This window comes from Notechis scutatus, chromosome 1 (assembly GCF_049901735.1).
Source record: "Notechis scutatus isolate UNSWTSFEM ecotype Mainland chromosome 1, rNotScu1.2, whole genome shotgun sequence".
Classification (NCBI taxonomy): Eukaryota; Metazoa; Chordata; class Lepidosauria; order Squamata; family Elapidae; genus Notechis; species Notechis scutatus.
In genome coordinates, this window is record NC_142009.1 from 8258122 (window position 1) to 8283014 (window position 24893).

General features: G+C 39.6%; 1 protein-coding gene across 1 annotated transcript in view; it reads right to left on the reverse strand.

Moving 5' to 3' along the window:
- Window positions 1–19412, reverse strand: part of MED13 (mediator complex subunit 13) — a 145418-nt gene extending 126006 nt beyond the window's left edge. The window contains 2 exon segments of the mRNA XM_026682742.2: window positions 16053–16287; window positions 18267–19412. Coding sequence (XP_026538527.2) covers window positions 16053–16287; window positions 18267–18332 — 301 coding nt within the window. The 5' untranslated portion in view covers window positions 18333–19412.
- Between the last annotated feature and the right edge of the window lie 5481 nt (window positions 19413–24893).

Below are 24893 nucleotides of genomic sequence, written 5' to 3' on the forward strand. Positions count from 1 at the left end.
ACAAATGTCTCACTTAATAAAAAAAATTTGGGGTTCAATTGCGGGGGAGTTTGTTGAGGACTATCTGCATCTGGAGGTTTTTATAGTATTGTATATATGCCAGTAGATTTTGTACAGTTTTATCTTTTAATATTATAAGCCACCCAGAGCAGCCTTGCGGCAAAATGGGTGCCTAATACATTTTACAAACAAACAAATCACTACTCTTCTAGGATGCTTTTAACCAGGGCCAAGTGTTTCCAATTGCCATCTGGGAGATTCCTAATAAGTGTATATTTGTCTTGTTTTCTATTCTGTATTTACATGTATTAATGACTTCCTGTTTACAAAAGATTTAAACCCTGAAAACAAGACAATAAAGACAACAAGAAACAAAGAAAGGGTAGAGATGGAAGAATAACAAACAAAAAGAAACAAGCTAAGTTAAAAGGAGGCTTCAATCATCTTCATTTAAAAGTCTAAGTGAAGAGCGAGATGGAGTCCTTTGGACCTGGGGAGAAACCTCATCCCACAGGGAAGGTACTGCAACACAGACTCAGGTTCCCTATATATAGATCAGGGGTGCCAAACTCACATCATCACAGCAGCGTTATGTGACGCATCTGGCCCATTGGCCAGGAGTCTGACAACCTTACTATAGATGGCATTGCTTAACTTAAGGAACCTGGAGTGCTGCAACCTTGTCAGATCAAGCTGGCCAGGTAGATGTGGGCGATAAGTGGTCCCTAGATTAAGTAGGCCCTCTGCCACGTAGGGCTTTGTAGGTAACAACCAGCCCCCCAGAAGTAACCAGTGCAGCTCATGAAGCAAAAGTGTTACATGGACATACCAAGGCATGCCCAATAGTGCCCATGCTGCTGCATTCTGGAATAGCTGAAGCTTTTAGGGTGCAATTCAAGGGCAGCCTCAGGTACAATCCCTACTCACAGTCACTCGTGTCCTGGTCATTTCCCGTCTTGACTATTGCAACACGCTCAACATGGGACTGCCCTTGGAGAGCATCCAGAAGCTCCCGTTGGTACAAAATGCAGGGGGACGGATGGTTTTGTGCAGACCCCAGTGTGCACATGTATCACCTCTCCTGTGGGAGCTGCACTGGCTGCCGATTTGCTTCCGGGTTCAATTCAAGGTGTTGGTTGTCACCTTTAAAGCCCTTCATAGCTGGGGACCAGGTTATCTGAGGGAACGTCTCTTGGCGGTCAAATCTACCCGACCCATCAGAGCAAGGAGGCAGGGAATGCTGCGGGTCCCATCCCCGAGGGAGATACACCTGGTGGGACCCAGAAGAAGGGCCTTCTCTCTGATGGCTCCCTCTCTCAAGAACATCATTCCTCCATAAGCTGCCTAGAGTCCCCATAGGCGAATAGGCCGCAATATAAATTCAATAAATAAATAGTCATTGGTGTAGCAAATTTTAAAAACTGCCAAGAAATAAACTTTTTTTTCCTGTTTTACTAACCTCAGAGGCACACCAGAAAAATCATGTTTGAGTCAAGCTACAAATAAATCAAGGAAACATTTTGAAAAAGATGAGAACATTACACTAATCTTTCAATTTACTTCCACCCTTGATTTGCAAACACAGTGCAAGTGTTTTTAGCAACAGCAAACATCCATAATAAAATACGACAAAACCCAAACTGCACTTTGTACTTTAATTTCCACATTCTATGTTAGCACATAAAGTTCTCTACGAAGAGATTTAAATCTATCTTCCTGCCTAAACATACACACCTGGAAATTTTCATTTGATTACGTATAAAAAAAACAACAAAACTTTAATCTGGTTCTTCACTTTGGAAGGTTGATTAAGCAATCATTTGTTACAGTGTAACTACTGCAAAACTGCAGCCTATTTTATGTAAGGCAAATCTGACACAGGAAAACATTTTTTTTCCTGTGCTGGAGAATTAGATCAAGGACTCTTTCAAGAACAGAATGATCATTTTATCTTTTACTTCTGAAATCAATTAATTTGCATCACATTAAATTGTGGCCATTACAAGTAGCAAGCTATGGTTAAAGTCATCTAAGTAAGATGGGCAACATATAAGCCTAATAAAGACTGAAAACTTCCAACCATAACTTGTAATTGACTGTGGCCAGAAAAAGCTAGAATATAGTTAAAAGTCACTTCCATAGTACAGAAAGAAAAGAATGCAAAACAATTCTCTATAAAAAGGCATCCTTCAAATGTGTTGAATTTTAATTTCCACAAATGCCAAACCACTATGGGATCATGGAAATTCAACTCTTCCAAAGAATTTCATTTTTAGATATTCTTGGTGTATAGCATGCCACAGAGATTTGAGCCTTCATGCCATATGCATAAATTAAAAGCCATATCCTAAAAGAGCTTAATCAATTCATACTTTACTAAAATATACAGCAGCCTTAAAATAGATTTTTAAAAACAGCATTAAGTCTCTGAAACAAGAAACGAAACGATTTTCCTTAGAGAAGTAATACATAAATATTTGTTTATTGCAGAAAGCAATAATTAATAATCTAGTCACATAATGTAAGAATATCAGCACAACAGTAAGCCTCAAGCTTTGGAAAATGCATTCGGAAATAACTGACATCTTTAATTTTACCCCTGAAATTATATACAATCAGGCAGTTTTTCAAAGTAAGAAATGTAAAGCAGTTGGAAATATAAAAGTCACAGCTGCAGAAATAAGTTTTGAGAATGCTTCAGTTTCCTAACCGAGAAATTCAAAACTCATTCATCAAGGCTGTAATGGCAACTGGTTGCAACTGATCTCACTGTTAAGAACCAAAAAAAAAAAAAGCATTCAACTTCATCAGCTCTCCATGATTAAGGTACAAAAGATAATTATGCCAAAGCTTTCTTTTAGGCAAATTTTTCAGATACTAATTTTGCAATCCAAAACAGATTTTGCACATAAAAATTGTGTCTCAAAATGCCGCATCATCGCGGGATCATCTTCTAGGTGGAAATATATTCCAAGAAGCCAAGCATGAAACGTCTCCTCTTCAGAAAATGTTTAGGAAGAGGCAAGAAACATTTCTTTCTTTTTTAAAAAAATGATATGCTGTCTTTCAAAACAGTTCTCACAGGATAGTGCACCATAAGTTAAGAACCTTATGTGTTTTTTAATTTAAAAAAAAATGCAATATACAATAAAATCAGAGACAGATTAAAAGCTTTTATGAAACATATATATTTAAAATACTAATATGTTAAAAGGCTTAGGATAATTTTTTTTAAAGGTCTTTGCCTGATGCGGGAAGAATAATTTAAGTAGATGCTTAGTGTGCTTAACTGGATAGATACATAGTATTTTGAAATAAATATCCTGCTATTGAGAATACTTGTTCCTAGGCAAACACCTAATGTGTAGCTTAGCATGGCCAGGCACCCCACAACAGATGGGAAGTTTTTTTAAACTTCAAATAGTCACTAAGTGAGGGGCTGTAAGTTGAGGACTACCTATAGCACTGAAAGAAAGTGTGAAGCAGTGGAGGCTTTACAGAACGTGTGTAATATGAATATAGGACCTTTTGTTGCAGTGTTTTGTGCGAGTGGAAGTTTCTAAACTGTATACAAGGGCAGCCCTTCAAATAACGCAATCTAAATGAAACATTTCTTAGGCTACGGGATACCAAAGCAAGTATGTACCCAAGCAGGGCTATAAGTAACTCTCAAGCCTAGCCTGATCAAAGGCACTTCGTAACACTAAGGACTCTTGAACCTTATACTGCCAGAGACAGATCAAAAAGCTAATTAACTCTTAATTAAATTATTCTCCTACCTAAAGACAAGCTGAAGTAAGAGTGCCCTATGCTGCTTCCAGAATAGGGTCTGCCAATTTCTCAAAGAAAGGGAATTCCATAAAAGCTTCCACTCCCTACATTCATAATGAATTCAAATGTCATGCAGAGCAGTAGAACTTGTGCTTACTCAGAAACAACGTTTACCCTGCTGCCTCCCATTATGCATGTTTGGAATTATAGCCAAAATTGCTTTTGTTTTTTTTAAATCCAGAAAATTATATCAAATTTAACAACAGAAACTGTATTTACATTCACATCACACATTAAATTACATTATAAACACACACACACACACACACTTCAGAAAACAAAATCCAAGTATTAGAAGAAAATAGATGTTGATCCTGATAACAAAGTGATGACGCCCCAAATCCACCTTTGCCATCTTTGACTAATTTTCCCTGCTCTGTAACGATACCATGGATAAGTTATGGCTGACTTGGCAAAAACCTAGAAGGTGTAGCTAATGAAACCTTTCCAGCTTTTACGCATAGCAAGTACAAAGATAAAAGCAAATAAAGGGATTCGGCACAGCAGTTGCGTAAAAAGCACTAATATGCTTTGAACAGGATGTTGAACAGAACGTGTCTCCACATGAGCCAGATAAATTGCCAAAGAATATGATACCTTAACATTTTTAATAAAAAAAAACCTAAGAGGCCAAGTAACAAAGAAAGAATATCTGAAGAGAAATATAATAAAAACAAGGACAAATAGGCTGGAAAACCCAGAGCAGTAACTATATTGAATTCTACTGTATAGTGAAATATTAATGCAATATCAGGGGTTTTCAATTCAATTGTACAGAATGTGAAGGATGTGTGTTTTGTTTTATGTATAATGTGCACTGAAGATGGCATGTAATTTCGTTGTACGAGGTGCAATGACAATAAAGTAAACTAACTAATATACAGACACAAGGACAGTTGTTTGGACGGCAAAGGGAGAATTTTCATTAACATGTTACTATTTTCCCCATAAAATAGGAAATTTCTCATAAGAGGATACAAAGATATCAAACAGCAAGCATCTTAAATAATCTCTCCAACGTTTCCTCTTTTGTCATCTGAAGTGCTGTGAACAGTTAACTAAAATGAAACATGATTTTCATATAATCTTCAATATAAGAGAAGCTAGTTTATTTAGGGAAAAGTAGAGGATTTAAGCTACTTTAGAGGAAAAAACAGTTCTCAAGAGAAAAAGGCAGCCTAAATCAAAGAAGTTTCTCATCTCCTGTTCTAACATACTTCTCCCTTTGAAGTTTTTTTTAGAAAAAACAAAGACTTGTATTGTGCCAGTGGCCTCCTGAATATAAGATAATGTATGATTAAATTTGCATCAGCTACAGCTTATTTAGATTTGCATGAGGGAGAAGTATTTTTCCCCAATTTCTCATTCGGTACAATAGTCCTCAACTTGTGACCAGAATTTCTGTTGCTAAGTGAAACATTTGTTAAGTGACCTTTGCCCCATTTTACGACTTTTCCAGTTGTTAAGTGAATCACTGCAGTTGTTGAGTCACAAGGTTGTTAAGTGAATCTGGCTTATCAGAAGGTCGCCAAAGGGGATCACGTGATCCCAGGACACTGCAACCATCATAAATATGAGTCAGTTGTCAAGCATCTAAATTTTGGTCATGTGAGCATGGAGATGTTGCAATGGTCATAAATGTGAAAAATGGTCATAAGTCATTTTTTCAGTGCCGTTGTAACTCTGAATGGTCACTAAATGAACTATTATAAATTGAGGGCTACGGTACCTGTCTTTTCTTTCTCAGCTTAATCAACCTCAAAGGGTAATTGAGGATATAACTGGGCTGAGAAAGAGATTACTGTATAGGATTTGGCACTTATTTTCGAACAAGAGAAATGTGTACATGTGTGTAGCAATGTACAAGGTTTTTAAAGTTACTTATGACTTTATATTTCACATTTCAATTGGAGGGAGGGAGGGAAGGAGGGAGAGGGAGAGAGCAAAATTCAAAACTGACAATGTAAAGCAATTTCATAGGACAATGGGTTACAAAACACTTACTATACTCCATCAATGAATTCTAGCTTCTTTCCTGCCCGAGGCAGAGGTATTCTTTGCATTCTTTGGTTAACCATATTATTTGCTTGCCTATTCAATCCACTACCAAAACAAAAACAAAACCAAAAAAGAATGCAGGAACTCTTTCCAAAATCTAATCTTTCAGATATCAATCTGTTCTACTCACTTGATTTTTATCACCTGCACAAAATACGCACAGCCCTCTTTATAAGCTGAGAAAAAAAATGTAGGGGGGAGAGGTGCTGTGCGTGCGTGTGTGTGTGTGTGTGTGTGTGTGACACAATTGCTGTTATACCTATCAGCACACACTGTTGCTTTCCTAATGAGCTGTAAGCAGTGTAGATGTCCGACTTTAATCCCTGTAGGGAAGATATTACAATAATTGAGCTTCCTCCACCACTAGAGACATGTGCCACTGTTGCAAGGAAGCCATAAGATAAAAATAATACCATAGCCAAGAGTCAGTTGCACAACTGAAGAGGTAATTTTCATATTACGTCTGGTAAATGGCTGTCTGTAAAAGGAGAGACATCTTTACCCAAAATTCTGACCCGGGAAGGGGAGAGAATCCTTTCAAAAGAAAAGAAAATGTTGTATAAAGGGGAAAAAAAATAACAAGTGGCTATGCCAGGCTCGATGTTGACAGCCAATGCAGCCAGCTGGCACCCAATTCCAAGCTTTCTCGCCCAGGAAAAGGCTAGATCCAGGGTGTTCTGTACTCGTGACTCTACTCCGCTTGTTTTTGAAAAGAAAAATCCTTGCCAAGAGGACCAAATAAACAATAAGAAGCTTCCTGAAGATCCTTCAGTGATATGGGATTTCAAATGAAATGTTTTTAGATCCAAATCTCTAATCCAAAGATTTTCAAACTTGGTCCCAATGAATCATGTACAGTTTTGTACTGAAGAAGCTTCCTGGATGAGTAGATAAACATTTTCAAGGAAAAAAACTAAGGAAGCCCAGTTGCCTTTTGAATGGCACATGGACATTTCTGAAAGACCCCTCAATAATACTGAACAAGCCCCATGAAGGACTACGCGTCCATTCCATCCACCCACCATCGTGCATATTCTAAAATGTTCTCTTAGCTTTCATAAGGAGTTGAAGCCCAACACCAGTCACTGTCTCTTTCAAACTGAGCAGGCACCAAGACACCCCCCAGGAACCTACTATAAACTATCCTGATATGTGACCATCCAATCCACATTTAAAAATTTCAAACAAAACTGAACTCCTTGTTGTTTTAAGCAGGCTTTAACAGTTCAACCATCAAGAAATTCCTTATAGGTAGTCCTCGACTTACAACCACAATTGAGCCCAGTATTTCTATTGCGAAGCGAGACAGTTGCTAAAAAAGTGAGTTCTGCTCCATTTTACAATCTGTCTTGCCACAAGTGTTTAAGTGAATCGCCGCAGTTAAGTTAGTAACACAGTTAAGGGAATCTGGCTCCCCCCATTGACTTTGCTGGTCAAAAGATTGCAAAAGGGGATCACGTGATCTTGGGATACTACAGCCTTCATAAGTATGAGTCAGTTGTCAAGCATCTGGATTTTGATCACGTGACCATGGGGAAGCTGCAACAGTCATGCGAAAAAGGTCACTTTTTTCAGTACTGCTGTAACTTTGAGTGATTATTGTTGTAAGTCAAGGACTACCTGTATTAGTCTACACATCTTTCCTGTCAACCTATTTGCCTGTCTTTTGCTGTCAAGTTAAACAAACATAACAGCCTTTTAAGTTATTTGCTCATTATGATATTTCCTCTTAATCTGCCCAGATCCTTTAATAATTCCAAATATAGTTTCATTTCCTGAACCCTTATTCTGGTAGCTATCTGAATACTTTCCAGTTTTTCCATGTCTCCTTTAAAATACAATGCTTAGTACTTCAAGCGAGGTCTAACCAGTGCAGAATAGAATGGAACTATTACCTCCCATGATCTGAACACAATTTTATTATTAATGCAGCCCAAAGTATGTAGTGGCTTTTTAATTGCTGTAAATCACATTATTCAGCTAGTTACACATCCACCAGAGCACAATGCCACCTTGCTCACGTGTACAGATCTTATCCCAGAGGGATGTGATGAGATTTTGTCAATTGCTTTACTGAGGTCAAAGTACTGTACAACACATCCATTGCCATTTCCTTTGGTCTGCAGAACTGTAACTGTTTACAAACAGAAAGTATTCCATGAAAAAGCAGCCAATATGTAAACAGTTCTCAGAACACAGAAAGCTTTGAAAGCACTGCTTTGAACCAATTTCCAAAATAACTCAAGCAATACGGACTTGCACAAGGAACCATTGCTGAAGTACCAATGCTGCAGCAATAGTGTTTCATGCTCCGAAGCAAAGCCAGAACACATGAGGAAATTTCAAAGTCTGAAAAAGGTGTAATTATTCCTTTTCAGAACTTTACGACTGCTATTTTATAATCTTCTAAGAAGGTTCATTTGAAATGGATTATGTCACTCATTATGCGGGGCCTATCACTATGGTATACTGCCCCCAGTTATTTTTAGCCTGGTGCTTCAGTAATTCTAGAAGCTACTGATACTTTAAAAAGAGAATGAAAACGAATGCAACCATAGCAAAGCAAAACAAATCATGCTTAAAGCTTTTGAACCCTATGCTGGTCAGTGCCCAGTGCACATTAAAGAGGAAAGCGTAGAACAGCAACTAAGTTAAAAAAAAAAATCTAGTAAAAAAATCCCCACAAATTTAAGTGTGTATCACATAAATCAAAGCATTTTGCTCGTTAAAATGTTTTTTTTAATGCAAAAGCTTTCACACCGCTAAGGTGAAAAAAGAAAAATATTAACAAACACATAAGTTTCTGGTTTACTATATGTGGAAAACAGAGGAAGTAGGCTAACTGTTACTATGCAAAATTAGTCTATTGCTGAAAAACAATTACTATTATTAGTTTAGCTAGATGAGAGGTAACTCCAGTTTTCCCACAAGCTTGGCAACTGGAAGCTATAGGAAGAGCTTCAACAGGAGTCCATTCTCAGAAGATTCCCCACCCCACCCCCCACCCCAAAAAAGTTAAAACCAGCTTCTTATCTCAAGGAGGGTACTTCATCTGCCTTCCTGGAAAGCACTGTTGCATAATCACTTCTGAATGTGTTAATAACCAAGGAAACTGTGAAGTAGCCTATTAAAAGTAAGACTGCAGACAGCCAACAGTTTTTAAGGGAACAAATGATGGATTGGAGGTTAGATCTTCTTATCTACCAAGGAGATCCAATGATTTTAGAATAATATTGGGAAATTAATAAAAAATGGGGATATTATTTTTTTTTTGCAATGGAACGCAGAATATATTCATGTATCCGAAGTCACATTTGCAAGGCAATGTTGATTGTGCAATAAATACATAAAGTATCCAGCAACATCCCTATCTCTGGACAACTGATATCTTTGTTGAAAAATGTTAAAATAGAATCATGAGCTCCTCAGCTGCTGAATGTCAGGACTTGAATTCAAAGAGCTGTTCGTCATCTACCTAACATGCACTGCACGTCTACGGTTTCTCAACCGCATCCACTTCACTCTTTGACGACCCTCTGGGAAGTATTGATAAGGAACAGAAAGATGGAGTCAGAATGAAAAATACAACTCTTAGATTCACAGGTTTAAAGTTACCCTTGCAAATTGATGTGGGAGGACGCAGCCTAAACAGGCAGAAATGACTGTTTTGCATGCAGACAATTGCAAGTTCAATTTGACTTTTCCACTTAGAACAATTGGTTAAACTACTGATGGGATGAGAGGGTCTCTCGGGTATAGCATAGCGATGGTGAACCTCTGACACGCTATGCCGTTTTTGGTGACACGCCAGGCCTCCAAATCCTCTGGAAATTGTACCAGAAGGCCTTGCTCTCATGCAGCCTCTAAGGCATCCAAAAATTATCCAAGCATTTGTGCATGCTTTTCTGAAATTCCATAGTCCTCAAAAGAGCACTGGCCTCCTGCGTAAATTTCAGAGGGTCTGGAGAGAAGAGTCTTTTGGGAGGGGAATGGTACGTCATCAGAGGTAAGCATTTTCTGAATTTTTGACACTCTGGGCCCAAAAAGTTCGCCATTGCTGATACAGTGACTAAGATACTAGCTTAAAAAGAGTACAAGAGTCTTTACTTAAGCATTAAAGCCAGCTGGATGATTTGAGGCCAGTCACTCTCTCTCAATTCATCCTACTCACAGAATTGTTGTTTGGGGGAGGATGGGAGGCAGGAACATTAGGTATGCATACTGCCTGGAGCTGACCAAAAATAAAAGGTAGAATAATAAATGCCTAAAAATTCAGCAGATAGTAAAATTAGAGAGACAAATTCAGAGAATTCATATGACACTATGAGATAAATTTGTCCACATACTGACTTAGCAGTTAACAAATGACACAGGTGGTTCCATTCCGAGCTTGTTTTCAGTTTTGTCTGAATTAGGGAGTGTAGTTTTCCTAGAATTGAGGCTAATTCTGTCTTGTGGTTTCAAAGATAAAATGGGTCCTTCTGAAAAGTGAAAGTCTGCATCAATCAATCATTAATTATACTTCATTTATATGTAATCTTACACAAAGGCCATAACCTGCACTTGTTTATCTCTGCAAATCAAAAGACAGTTCAGTAATACATCCTTTCTCTTTCTGGACGTTTTATTTCTAGCAAATAACACAAGTGAGCAAAGCTTAAACAGATACTCCTACACATCTGTTGGCCTTTGCTCAGAAACTGCCAAGGACAAAAATAGGTTTTATGTGCTAAGTTACAGCTCAGCATTACAGCAGAGAGCCTATGCAAGTTATGACTGAACAAACTCTTGATGACAAAATAAGGAAGCTACAGATTTACCACTACAATGTTTAGCTCTCTCCCCTTTTTTGCATGTACTGCTCAATTCTAGGACTACAGACTATACCCATTTCTTTTTCTTATCAAAATGTTTAACAACATGTTATTTAATTACAGCATCACAAAGGGAGGTTTTTCTTTAAAAAACATTAATCCCAATTAACTTCTGCTTATGATTTAACTGATACCATAGCAATAATAATTCCTCAATTTATTACACACTAAACACCAGAACTACTATACAATTTCTTAGATAGTGGCAAACTGAGCTATAAAACTGCACGTTCCCTTTTCAAGCCTTGCTTCTGTCACAAACTTATTATGAACTCACAAACATGCAATTTAATGGCATACAGCTCTAATGTGATAAAGTACATGCTTGATGTACAGAATATATGAGATCCTGGCACAGCAGGTAAAACATTTGTATGGGAAGCAACAGAGAAGACCTCAGGTTGGGGTCTTAAATAACCAATAAAGGGTTAGAGGGATAAATTACCAGGCATTAGGTTTATTTAATTTTATAATTCATTTATTTATTTGTTTAATTTTATTTATTTATAACATTTATTGGCTGCCCATCTTACACCCGTCTAAGGTGTAAGAGGGGTGGGCAGTTTACAGTCATAAGATATATCTACCTTAAATCATAAATTAACATTTTATCACCTTGGCAAGAGGAAAGATCTGTGATACCCTTAAAGTATAGATTTACAGTCTAACACTTGTGGAATCTTAGTTATTCAAGTCCTAACCAAGGAGCTAAGAATTATTAAGGTAGCAAGCATCTAAGAATATAGACAATTCCAAGCAAGGTGAGGGTTTGGGTTTTTTTTGTTGCTATTGTTGTTGTAAAATTAGGATTCCCAGGTCTAATAAATTCAGTGTTTCCAGATGCAAGGAAGTCCTTTAGGTATCACTCAAGGTTCCAATCACAAGTGGGAATAACAATTATTTCTTTCTCCATAAGCGTTCAAATCTCAGTCTGAAAGCCCTGCTATTTTGTATTTTTTTTCCAAATGTTTTTCCCCCAATTCTAGCTTTACCAAAAATAGCAGCACCAATGGACCAGATTTTCTTCTTTTCAATAACTGTTATGGCATATTATTATGGTCCATCACACAATCAGTCAGATATCTAAACCGGATTTGGCATTTTTATCCACCTATAAAGTCCTTCCCAAAGCCTTGGGATAAGGAGATGTTGTTTGATGATGTTAAAGGTAACATCACAGGATTAATTTATTTTGATCTCTTGATCATTTCAAATATTTTACTTTCAGCTCTCAGTGAATAAAACTTAAAGCATATACTTAAACACTCATCTAATATCTACAGTTGTTCTATCTCTCTGAGCTTGATTCTTTTCCTGCAGGTGTTTTATTACCCAAATAGGCAACATCAGTGCTAGTTATACTTTACAGTTACATTATTTGCTAATTCCTTGTAAATCCCTGAAGCAGCAATGAATGCTTAAGACAAGAAGCATCTTAGAATCAGAAACTATTTTTTACAATATGAAGAATTATCTTCTCTCATCTATGATATCATCTGTCTAGTTTGCTAAACATACATCTGTATTGATTCTTTTAATATTTTATATTTCTTTTAGTACCTTTATAGGTTTTATACATGTTCACCATAAATGCTTTGCCCCTCATCTGGGTTATTCAAGTCAGCTAACAAAAATTGAAATACAAAATAAAACCATAAAAATATATACATACTAAGGAAATACACCTTCTACTCTTCCAAAGTTAAGAAAAAATGAAGGCCAAGCTCCATTGCAGAAGGAGTAAATTCCATAGCCTGGAAGGAGAAAGTCATCCTTCCTGTATTTGAAAAAAATGAACTTCTGACAGCATTGGCTTCTGAATGTCTGAACAGGTTTAAGAAAATTCCTGAGATAACAATATTAAATCCTGTGGTAAAGGACTTAGTTACTTACCTTCTAGGTGTTTTGCACCAGTTATTGCTGCTAGGATCACAGCCATGCATTCAACATTCTTAGCAATATACTGATTAGCTTTGAGCTGTTGAATGCATAAAGCTTTTCTTTTCTCCTGTTATAGCAAATAAAGGAGATCTCAGAAGAGCCCAGAGACAATGCTGTTTCATTGCCACAGCAAGCCCTGAGCCAGACAGAAGATGCATGCAGCAAAATTGTCATGATATAAAAATGGGAATGGTTTGAGTACCTGTTCATCGCACAATTGTGCCCTACAGATGTTTTGGACTATTGCTATTTTGCCATTGATCAAACAATATAAAGGGTAGAAGTTTAAATCCAAAAAGACATTAGAAAGCACCATATTGCTTGCTCCTGACCTATATTAGAGCGTATACTGTGATTACTGCTAATGTTACAACAAGGGTTGTACATTAACTGATTATATATTATGTTATTAAGCAATCTAATAGCTAAAGTTTTTCAATGATAATTAAATTAAATACATTAAAGGGAAGAAAAATCATTGAAATAGGTCAAATTAAAAGTTGCCAGCAGGACACAGCAAAGCCAGAAGTAAAAATAGCAGCACAGCAAGGTTATGCAAAGCACACAAACAATTCTACTTCCTAAAATACCTGTAATCAAAACCACAATACAATACACAATACAGATGAGTCTTGTTAGAGAACTATCCATTAGCCTCAAATAATGAGCCTAGGATTTACATGCTTAATTCAATTTTATCTATAACAATTAAAATCAAACACTGATCATGCATACTTGCATTTTATATTAATTAGAACAGCCTTATCAAGAATTTTTAATTTTGTTTCCCAATATTTTATACCACTAAGCTAAGGGATTCTTGGTGCTCTCTGAGCTTGATTGTTTTCTTGCACATTTATTATTGTATCTTCCATATATCTTTCAGGTCATACACTATGTATGGAGAATTATGCTAATAAAATTCCCAAGATGCCAATGAGATGGATCCCCCTCCCCCGATACCAAACAACCAAGAGGACACCCTACAGGCAGTCCTTGACTTACAACAGTTCGTTTAGTGACCATTCAAAGTTGCAACTGCACTGGAAAAAGTGCCTTATGAGCAGTTTTCATGCTTATGACTGTTGCAGCATCCCAATGGTCATCTGATCAAACGTCTGCCACTTGACAACTGACTCATATTTATGATGATTGCAGTGTCCTGGGTCCTCCTTCTGACAAGCAAAGTCAATAGGGAAATCAGATTCCCTTAACAACCACTGCACTGATTCACTTAACAATTGTGTCAAGAAAAGTTGTAAAATGGGGCAAATTTATCTTAATAAATGTCTCACTCAGCAACAGAAATTATGGGCTCAGTCATGGTCATAACTCGAGGACTACCTGTACATGGGGAAGAACATTCATCAACAACCTAAAAACTTTAAACATCACATGAGAAGATACTGACATTCCCATTCCTATATCTTAATGTGTCTTAGTCTGAGGATCTGTATGAAGCAACTCTAGCTGTCTGATATGTGTGGCAGTTAGAATATGTAAATGTTTAAGTTACATTAAATAGTATAAGCACATAGAAGATGTTAACTTTTCAAGGATTAAATATGACATTTCAACGTTGATGAGCATCTTTATGTAAAGCATGCTGCTGCCAAAGACAAGCTCATGCCCCATTTTGTTAGGATAGGTGATGAAAAAATAGCTTAAATAGCCTATATTTAAGTAAGTGCTTGGAGGGTGATGCTTCCAAAATTAGAGGGAATGTCCAAGTGTTCTGAAGACCACTGATACCCAGCTTCACAGCTGAACTATGCTGATTTATTTTCAGATTAAACCAACACGTCACTTTCTATGTAAAGTAAAACCCTCTTTTTAGAACACAACAAATTAACTTGTTCTGGGCTATTTATAACCTCTCCTTCCTCAATTTTTGCCACTATTTTATCAAATCTTGTTTAACCTTTCAACTGTACTGCTTTTGTTACTTCAATATTTGATTCAATAGAATAAATGCAATGAACATGGTTGATACAGTTTGTTTTAAAATATTATCTGAAAGATTTAATATTTTATTTCTTGTTGTACTTGCCATATAGAATACTTTCAGGAACTCATTAGTTACTGACACAGGAGACTTTACATCAACCAAATTCAGGGAATTCAAATCTGCTAAGCCTATTTTGAAAGTTTCCACAAAACCCAACTTCTACAAGTTTTTTTTTCCTCCAACTATTTTTGTTTGGAGTTTTTTTTAATTGCCTATTGTTTAGTTACATACAGGTAATCCACATTGCTAGTTAAAAATATAGATACTTAGCCTAAATAGATACTTAATTCTTGCAACAACCTGGGGAGAAAACTGTTGACAGCAAAAAGGGGATTAATCAGCAGTATGTACTAATGCATAAACAACTGTGAAATGATGCACGTTATTCACTCCTACCAATTACTAGTATAATTATATTAAGAACATAAATTGGCATGTACAGTACCCAGTCAGACTACTTGTTCATGTAGCCAATACTATCAGCCAGTGAAGGGTGCCATCACCTGCTACTTAATCCTTTTAACTAAAGATGTCAAGAACTCAGTTTAAGAGCTTGTTTATGCTAAGTAGGTAAACTGTTGAGACAAAGGCACACATATCCAGCCATTCATTCAAGGTGGTAGTTTGATCAGCCAAAACAGATCCTATCTATTCCTCTAACTCATTTTCTTTTTAAATACAGTACTTCTCTTGACCCAAAAAGACCTTCCATTTGAAAGAAGAAGAAAAACCATGGGGGAAGAAAGAACACAATTCTCCTATGGATGTAACACATAACCTTCCAAATTACCCGAAACTTCCACTTGCCTCATGACCAGACCTGTAAATTCAACACAATTTCCAAATGCAGACAAGGCTAGACCAAATTTCAGATATGGAAATAAAGCCATCCATACATCCTCTTGCAACATTTTTCTCAGAGAAGCCACAACATTCCAAGCACATATACGTGGGCCTTTACCACCCTGCTTGCTTTCCTACTTCACTAAAGCTGTGGCAGTTTTAACCACATGAAAATTCCACACAGAACTAAGCAGGCTCTACAGCCCTTCATAGACCAACATTAGTAAAAAAGAGTGGCACCCACTTACACAGAGCTTAAATATAAAAAATATAATCATCTGGATGTATGTATTGTTGTACTGTATGAGCAAATGCAAGGACCCACGTTTCATCCTCTCTTTCTTTAAAGCCAAGCCTGTCAAAGCCAGTAAACTAGCAATAAAATTTCCAAGTGGGATTAAATAATTAAAACAAAACAAAGTCAAGGGGGAAATGTTACATTTGAAGAATGGTACCATCACAAAAGAAATACAAGAGCTTATCTATCCGTGCCTTACCTGCTAGTTCATGATGAATTAGGTCTGCAAAATTGGGGTCATCACCCCACCAGAAGATCCATAGTTCTCTGCGCCCAGGCCTTTGGTCTCGTCGCCATACACTCAAGACATCGGCCTTTAGGCAACGACTGTAACTGCTTAGGATTGGATCTTCTTCCGTTACAGGAAAAAGAATCGGAGCAGACGTTGGGCCCTGCCATACGTATCGTTTCCATTTAATCCCAGTTAAGTCAGCCTGAAAGAAAAATTGAACAGATATTAAGAGCAGAAAGAATCAAATGTTCTCTTTTAAAGTTTCAAACTTTTTTATGAAATGCTCTAGTGATTTCAAGCAAACTTTTTCTTCTTATTCTAGTGAAGAAACACATAAGACACGTTAGAAATTACAAAATAATTGTCTTGTGGGTAATAAACATTTGAAGCCATAGAAACTTCATTTAGTCAATCTGTGCTCCATAAAATCAGTGGCAGCAGTGTTGTTACTTAAACACAGTAAAGTTCCATTCTAGGATGTAAAAAAAAATTGTTTTCAATAATGCCAGGGCACATTCCAGATATTTTGGACTTTAATTCTCATGTCGTCCAGTCAGCATGTCTAATGATAAAGTATTGAGAGAGCTGAGTCAAAACATCTAAAGGGTTACTCTGAATGGCTGGCTCTCATTTGGTTGTATCTACTGATTATCCCCATATAAAGAAGCTGCACCTCTAGAGAGAAAGAGGTTGTCTGTCCATTTGTCAGCAATGCAAACACACCTCAGCCATAAGCCCCTCATTAGCAAAGTTATTTAGTACTTGAGACATAATTAAACAGAACCAACCTAGCTTTAAATACATGAATTCCAATGAAAGCATTAACTGCTACTATTTCTACCAGAGAGGAACAGAGAAGAAAAGGATAGCAAAATAAACTAAGACATTTTTGAAGCATAATTCAAAATAATTTTTTAAGGAAACCTTCCACCTCTTCCTTCCAGCTATGCAATACCTACCACACTGTTCCTTCACATATGGGGTCTACACATTATTACAGAAATTGCCTGGGCTCAACTTCAACTATCTTTCACACTCTATTCAATACATTACTTCCCTTTCAGCAAAAAATATAATTTTTTTCCTGTTTCTTTAATCTCAGCAAGGACAACCCTACTCTCTCCAGTGACAGAATTTGAAACAGTTGGTGCAATTGAAATTGGGGGGGGAGAGAGAGAAATGAACAGGACAGTGATAATTCTGAGAATGGGCCAGCCTAGCCCGTGTTCTTGCCGAAAGATTCCAGCTTCTTAAATTCCTTGCACCAACTCTATATATCCACAGCAATTCACCTACTTTTAGCAACCAGTCAAAGTAGCTACCAATCATCATCATTTAAATAAAACTCCAGAAACAGGTCAAAACCCTGGCTAGGAAACTCAACCGGAGTGTGAAAAAAACAATGTTATAAAAGAGCATGGGGTTGTTGGTTTCCCTTCATCCATCCTTTAAAAAAACAAAAAACAAATCTGGAGCCTACAAATAACAAGGTCCCTCCCCCAGAGGCACTTTATATCCCATCTGAGTAGGGTTCTACTATTAGGGGAGTGGGGTGAAGGCAGAAAAGTGAGCTTGAGAAAAAAAAAAGGGGGGGGGGGAAATGCATGCCTTCGGCTGGACAGTATGAAAATGAGCCGAGATAAAATAAACACACAAGAAATCGTGTTGCTAGTGTCACCACCTACAACAACCACAAGAACAACAACCAAAAAATAAGGAGACCGGAGAGAAAACGAAAGTTTAGGGTGGGGGGGAAATCAAGGTGATAAAAAACAAAGGACTGGAAGGAGGAAAGCCCTGGGAGAGAAAAGAAGAGTGCAAAAGAGACTTGTAAGCAAATTGCCTTGCCAGAAGGAAGGAGGAGGGAGGGGGGCGGCATAGGGAGAATTGGGCGACTCCTGGCTACGGCCTACTTCCAGAGGACTCCTCCAAGCAGAATGCTAAAAATGGCTGCTTTGCTTCCATTCCTCTCTCCCACCCCCCCACCTTCTTTTCCTCCTCTTTGCTGGCGATCTCATCTCTCTCTCTCGCCCTCCCCCCCCCTTTCCCTTGCACGGTTTATCGCTTGCGATCTGCCCTTCAATGCCTCTTTCCTCCCCACTCCCCCCACCCAAAACCCCCCCAAGAAACACATATACACACATATACACACATATACACACACACAAAGTAGACACTCACCAGACAGAAAAGGTTGGAATGGCAATCTTCCAGGCTGGCCCCGTTCGGCACGAAGCAGGAACTCATCCTCACAGCCACAACCCGCACGCCATTATCCCACAAGCCTCCGACAAGAAAGAAAAGACAAGAGACAGGAGCCGAGAGCGACACACACCACACCACACCAGACCGAGAAGGAGGGAGACACAATCAAAGGGAGGGAGGGAGGGATGGGGCGGTGTGATGGGGGGGGGGGGAGGAAGAGAGAGAACAGAACGGGCCTAATTCCTTTTCTAAAACACACACACACACGCACTGCAGGGAGAGAAAGAGAAGGGGTTGACGGAACTGCCCGGAGCAGGAAGAAATAAGCTAACCCGAAGGAAGGAAGGAAGGAAGGAAGGAAGGGATTTTTCCAAACGAAAGAAAAGAAATTTCAAAGCCTCCCGGCCAGGAAAAGGTACAACAATAAATCCGCGGAGGCAAGGAGAGGGCCGGCGAAAGCTTGGAGGTGGGTTGGGCGGGGAAGGATAGTGAATCCAAAAGGGCTGGCAAAAGGCGAGAGATTTACGGTCTTCAGCCAGCCAGCAAGCAAGCGAAAGAGAGGAGGGGAAAGGAGGAGGAGGGCGGGTGTGAAGTAATCCAGGAATCGAGCCCGCTGCTCCCTTTAGCGCCTCGTTTTTCTCCCGTCACCCTGGATTTGCAAGAAAGACAACACGGCCACACGCGAAAAAGGAGAGAGAAAAAAGCGGCGGCGTGAGAAGCAAGGCGAGCCGAAGGCAGCAGGGCCGAGCTTCTCCGAGCTGCCTCGGGCCTCCCCCCGGCCGCTGGCCCGGTTCGGACGCTCGGGGAGCCTGGCAGGAGAGGAGGAGGAGGGAACTTCCACTTTGAGTCGGCCCCGTCGCGACTTCTTTTGCAAGCCCCCGTTTCCCTTCGGCTTCCTAAGGGAAAGAGAGTTCTTTTTTAACGACGCTTGACACAGAGTTGCGTTGTTTTTTCTCCACCGCTTTTTTTTTTCTTTAAACAAGGAGCCGCCTTGAAAATCTTCCGACTTCCCATGGAAGCGAAATCCAGGGCTGGGTGTTTGGTTTTCCAGTCCGGGTGAAAGGAGTTTTCCTTTGCTGCTGGGGTGTTTTTTCTTTTCTTTTCTTTTGGAGTCGGGAGAGCAAAAAAAAAAAAAGTCCGTTTCCAGGAAGGTGATTCCCCCCCCCCCCTCGAATTAAGAGGCCAAGATGCTTTCTCCCCCCCCCCTCCCAAAAAAAAGGGAGGAGAATCACAATTCTCCGATTCTCTTGCGATGTTTTATCCAAAAAACAACAAAAGCCCTCCTTGTCCTAGATACAGTGGCTCCCTTCAAGCTTCGATGAAAATATCACAATGGGGTGATGGTGGATTCCTTGCTTTCCCCCAAAAAAAAAAAATCTTCCAAAAGAGGAGAAACAAACCAAATTCGTTTTACCTCCGAAAAGGCAAATGCCCTCCTCCCCCCACAAATAACTTTTGGAAAGTGAAAAAAGAATTTCCCAGATAGAAAGCAACTAATTCGGCTCCCCTTGATTTCCTTTCTGCAAAGAGGCCAAGAAGAAACTTCCTTTTTTAAAAAAAGAAAAGAAACGCCGAGAGAGAGAGAGAAGAGTGGATCTTCTTCCAAAATTATACAAAAAAAATAAAAGTAATCGCGAAAGGTCCTCTGTTCAGGTTTTTTTTCTTTTCCGTGCAATGAATTCTTGCAGGAATTGCTGCCCCGGGATGGGATGTGAGGGGGTTTTTAGCTTCCCACCCCCCGTTTCCAAGTACTGGAAACAAGCTTTTTTTTTTTTTTGTTACTTTCTTTGTTTTTGGGTAATTCCTTTAAACTTCGCCCCTTGTTTTTTCCAGGCAGGGGAGCCAATGCAAGTTTTCTTCCACAAGCCTTTCCTTCTTCCTCAAGGCTCCCCAGCCCCCCTCCCCCCCCAAAAAAAAATCTACAATGAAACTTTTTTCTTCTTCTTCACACCTGGGAAGAGAAGCTGAAAAGAGGACGAGGGGAAATTCCTCCAGTTACTATGTATTTAAAGCCAAAAAAAAAAAAAAGGAAAAGAAAATTCTGGAATAACGATCAGCCCCTGGAAAGGCTCTTGCTCTGCTTCTCCCCCTTCAGAAACGATATGGGGGGAGGGATATCTTCTCCTTTCCAGATATTTATGTATTGATCGATCCTCCAGAGACGTTTGAGACGGAGAGGGCTCTGGGGTTGCCCCCCTTCAAAATAAGAGGGTGGGGGGGGGTTATAGACTTGGTTTTGTTTTGTTTTCAAAGCCGACTTTTTTTTTTTCAATATAAATAAACGTCTCGAAAAGGAAGACGAAAGAGACCCGGGTCCGCCTCGCGTCTTCTTTTTTCCTTCTTCCTAAAAAAATAAAATTCCTGAGGCGATTTGGGGCTCTGGGGCTTCCTCCCCCCGAAGGCTTTTGACAGGTGAGGACCGAGGAGACGACTTCGGGAGGGGGGTTGGGAGAAAATAAATCCAAGGGGGGCCCCCCCGCCGGCGCAGCGTTTCCTCTTCGCTTCCTCGGCGTCTCCTCTTCTTCCCTCAGCGGTGCCTCTGTCGGCGGCTTCCCAGCCGAGGCATCCTGAGCGCCGGATGCCCTTCTCCGCCTTCCTCTTGCGCAGCCGCCGCCTTCGCCGAGTCGGCCGTCTCCTTCAGCGGGTCTCCCCCATGCCGTTCGCCGCCGTCGTTTTCCCCCTTTTCCCCGCTCTCAATATTCAGGCTGTGTCGGACGACTCCCTCCCCTCAGAGCCTTATTTCGACCAATCTTTTTTTCCCCCCTCAGTCTCGCCTCGCTTCTCTAATGGCGGCCGCGAGCAGGAGAGCGTCGGAAGGGAGCGAACTCCGCCCCTGCAAGGCCATTGGCCGCCCTCTTTTAGAGGCCTCCCCCTTCAACCCGATCTTGGCTGCGCGGATTGGACGAGCGTCCATCACGTGGAGAAGCCGCCCGTCATTGGCTGGTCGAGGAAGCCGAAAGGGGCGGAGCGGAGGGGACGGCGGAATAAAAATCCGAGAGGCAGAGGCAGGGCCGTCGGAGACGAAGGTGGTGGAGGAGAGGATGAGGCTGGGGTGATGATGAGAGGGGGGTGGGGGAGCGAAAGGGAAGACCAGGGAAGCCCGGCGGTCAGCTGGCGTGAAAAGCGCCTGAGGAGAGAGCGCCATCTAGAGGGCCGGTGGAGAGATTGCAGGGGGGGGAAATCCCAGAAGGATCGTGGATATTTCATATTTTTGTTTACAAGAGACTTGCTCCTCTTAATTTGCATTTACGTTGAGGTCCTTTGAAGTGGTTAGCTTGGAATTCAGGCTTTATTTCTGTGATTATTTTTTTCCACTAAAGTTGAGCTGAGATTTTCTTTTTGCACTTTTCATTACGGGTGGTAATCCTCATTGAGTTACTGCCTCATAAAGTGACAGTTCACAGGACGGGGATGAAAAAGTTAACTTTGCAACTTCTCACGCCTCAAAAGCAAAAGAAAGCTGAAGTTGGATTGCAAGCACGGTTGTAGTTTCATTTAGTGACCACTTTGTTTAAGAACCGAGTCACTGGTCCTGATTGTAGTCGCTAAATGAGATCCACCTTTATTTCTATGGTAGCATCTTGGGGATGGAGTACAAATTAATTAAAAATTATTTGGTTTTCAGCAGTGGTATTTGATTTCAAATGCTTCTGTTTTAACAATAATATATAATTAAATATGTTTTGATAATAAAACTGTCTGGTGGAATTTGGGCCAGTGACACACTCTGGGTCCAACACCTCACAAAGTGGTGCTTGTGAGGAAAATGAGAGGAAGAAGTAGTAGGTATGCTTGCCGCCCTGAGTTATTTATAAAAATAATGAAGTACAACAGTGGTGGGATTCAATTTTTTTTTTTTACTACCGGTTCAGTGAGAGTGGCTTGGCTTGGTGGGTGTGGCAGGGGAAGGATACTGCAAAATCCCCATTCCCTCCCCACCCCACTAACCTGCTTTCCAGCTCCGTTTTCCTGAGCAGAGCAACCAAAGAAGATCCAGCCGATCAGCTGGGATTCGGGAGGCAGAGAAGAGATGGGGTTCGCGGGGCCAGTCAGAGGTGGGATTTGCCGGTTCTCCAAATTACTCAAAATGTCCGCTACCGGTTCTCCAGAACCTGTCAAAACTGGCTGAATACCACCTCTGAAATACAAGTAGTCCTTGACTTACAACAGTTCAATTAGTGACTGTTGAAATTACAATGCCATTAACAAAAGTGACTTTATGACTGTTTTTCACATGGCCGTTGAAGTATCCTTATGATCATGTGATTGAAATTCAGATGCTTGGCAATTGACTCATATTTGTGATAGTTGCGGTGTCCTGGAGCCACATTTTGAGACCTTCTGACAAGCAAAGTCAATGGAGAAGCCAGATTCACTTAACAATCATGTCTATGGAGATTCTCCATGATTCCAGATCATGGTTGTCCCAATGATGCTTTTTCAATAGGTAACTGGACTTTCTTTGAAGATGAAATGAAGAAATGGAAAGGACATGGGAGGGACATGATAGCAGTGTTCCAGTATCTCAGGGGCTGCCACCAAGAAGAGGGAGTCAAGCTATTCTGCAAAGCACCTGAGGTCAGGACAAGAAGCAATTGGTGGAAATGAATCAAGGAGAGAAGCAACCTAAAACTAAGGAGAAATTTCCTGATAGCAGGAATAATTAATCAGTGGAACAACTTGATTCCAGAAGTTGTGAATGCTCCAACACTGGAAGTTTTTAAAAAGATGTTGGATAACAATTTGTCTGATGTGGTGTAGGGTTTCCTGCCTAGGCAGGGGGTTGGATTAGAAGACCTCCAAGGTCCCTTCCAACTCTATTATTCTATTCTATGTTTTGCTTCTTATCCAAGAAGCTTCTTCAGCTCAACTTAACAGTCATGTTACTAATTTCACACCTGTGGCAAGAAAGTTCATAAAATTAGACAAAATTCACTTAACAAACTTAGCAACAGAAATTTTGGGCTCAATTGGGGTTGTAGATTGAGGACTGTCTGTATATAAAGAAATTAATATAAAGTTTCAAGGAATATTGGTTGAAGGTTTCCAAGAAATTACTTCCCATTCTCTGACTGCTGAGGATATGTAGATTGTCGTAGTTTTCTTCTACAAGATTTATTGATAGGGTAAATTTATAAGATTATTGAACAGAAATTTCAGCAACTGGGTTTAATTTAGGATCCAATGTACCCTTTTTAGTTCATTAGAGCAGAGATAGTCTTTTCTAAGTACTTTCTTGTGAATTAATAATTATTATTTTCCTCAGTAACAAAGGACTGTCATTATTTTCCAGACTATGTCACAAATCTTTATCAGGTTCTGAACAGACCATTATAGGGACTGTTGGTACTATATTTACCAAGAAAGCCTTTCTGAGAATGAGCAGGTACAAATACGAAAAATAAATAACAAGATATAAGAAAAGATTTCTACATTTTTATGATACTTCCTTTAAAGGAAGCAAGCCAGAAAAACCCCTCATTTGCCTGTATTACCAGATTTTCAAGAAATTCTCTCATTTAAAGATAAATCATATACAGGTTAAAAACCATCTTCCTTTAAGCAAAGATTCCTGGTTAAGAGGGCAGATGAATAGAATAGAATAGAATAGAATAGAATAGAATAGAATAGAATAGAATAGAATAGAATTCTTTATTGGCCAAGTGTGATTGGACACACAAGGAATTTGTCTTGGTGCAAATGCTCTGTGTACATAAAAGAAAAGATACATTCGTCAAGAATCATCAGGTACAACACTTAATAATAGTCATAGGGTACAATAAGCAATCAAATCATACCAGGAAACAATATAAATTGTAAGGATACAAGCAACAAAATTACAGTCATACAGTCACAAGTGGGAGGGGATGGGTGATAAGGAATGATGAGAAGATTAATAGTAATAGTAGTGCAGACTTTGTAAATAGTTGAACAGTGTTGAGGGAATTATTTGTTTAGCAGAGTGATGGCATTTGGGTAAAAACTGTCCTTGTGTCTAGTTGTTCTGGTGTGCAGTGCTGTATAGCATCGTTTTGAGGGTACGAGTTGAAACAGTTTATGTCCGGGATGTGAGGGGTCTGTAAAGTGGGAGCTTTTGAGCTGCTGTCCCAGTGATTTTATCTTTTGTTTGTTGTGTTTGTGTGATTGTATGTATGGGATGTTGGAGTGACACACGAAGAACAGTCCAACTGTTGGAATGCAAAATTGGACTCCTTAGCTCAGCCTGGTGTTAATCACACCCACTATAACCGGCATTTGAGAATTAAGCAGCCTTTTTAATCAGACTGGAATTTCCTAGTCTGGCTTGGCTGCTTGGGGGGGGCTGTTGCTGCTTATTTGGGCCATTTTGGGGAGAGGGCATTGGGGAGTCAGACAAGGGTGAAATAGGAACCAGTGCATAAGCTGGGGTGGGAGGCCCCCATCGGGACCCCAGGCCAATTGGCAGAGTTGTGCTTTTAAGACCCTTTCAGAAGGGGCCCAGTGTTCCAGAGCTGTAGGGGGAGACAACAGAAAAGGCTTGTCAAGGTATTGAGATTTAATAGCTCACGAGTTGTCGTAAGGTTGATGCAATGAAGATGAATCAGCATGGTTATTGCCACTTTA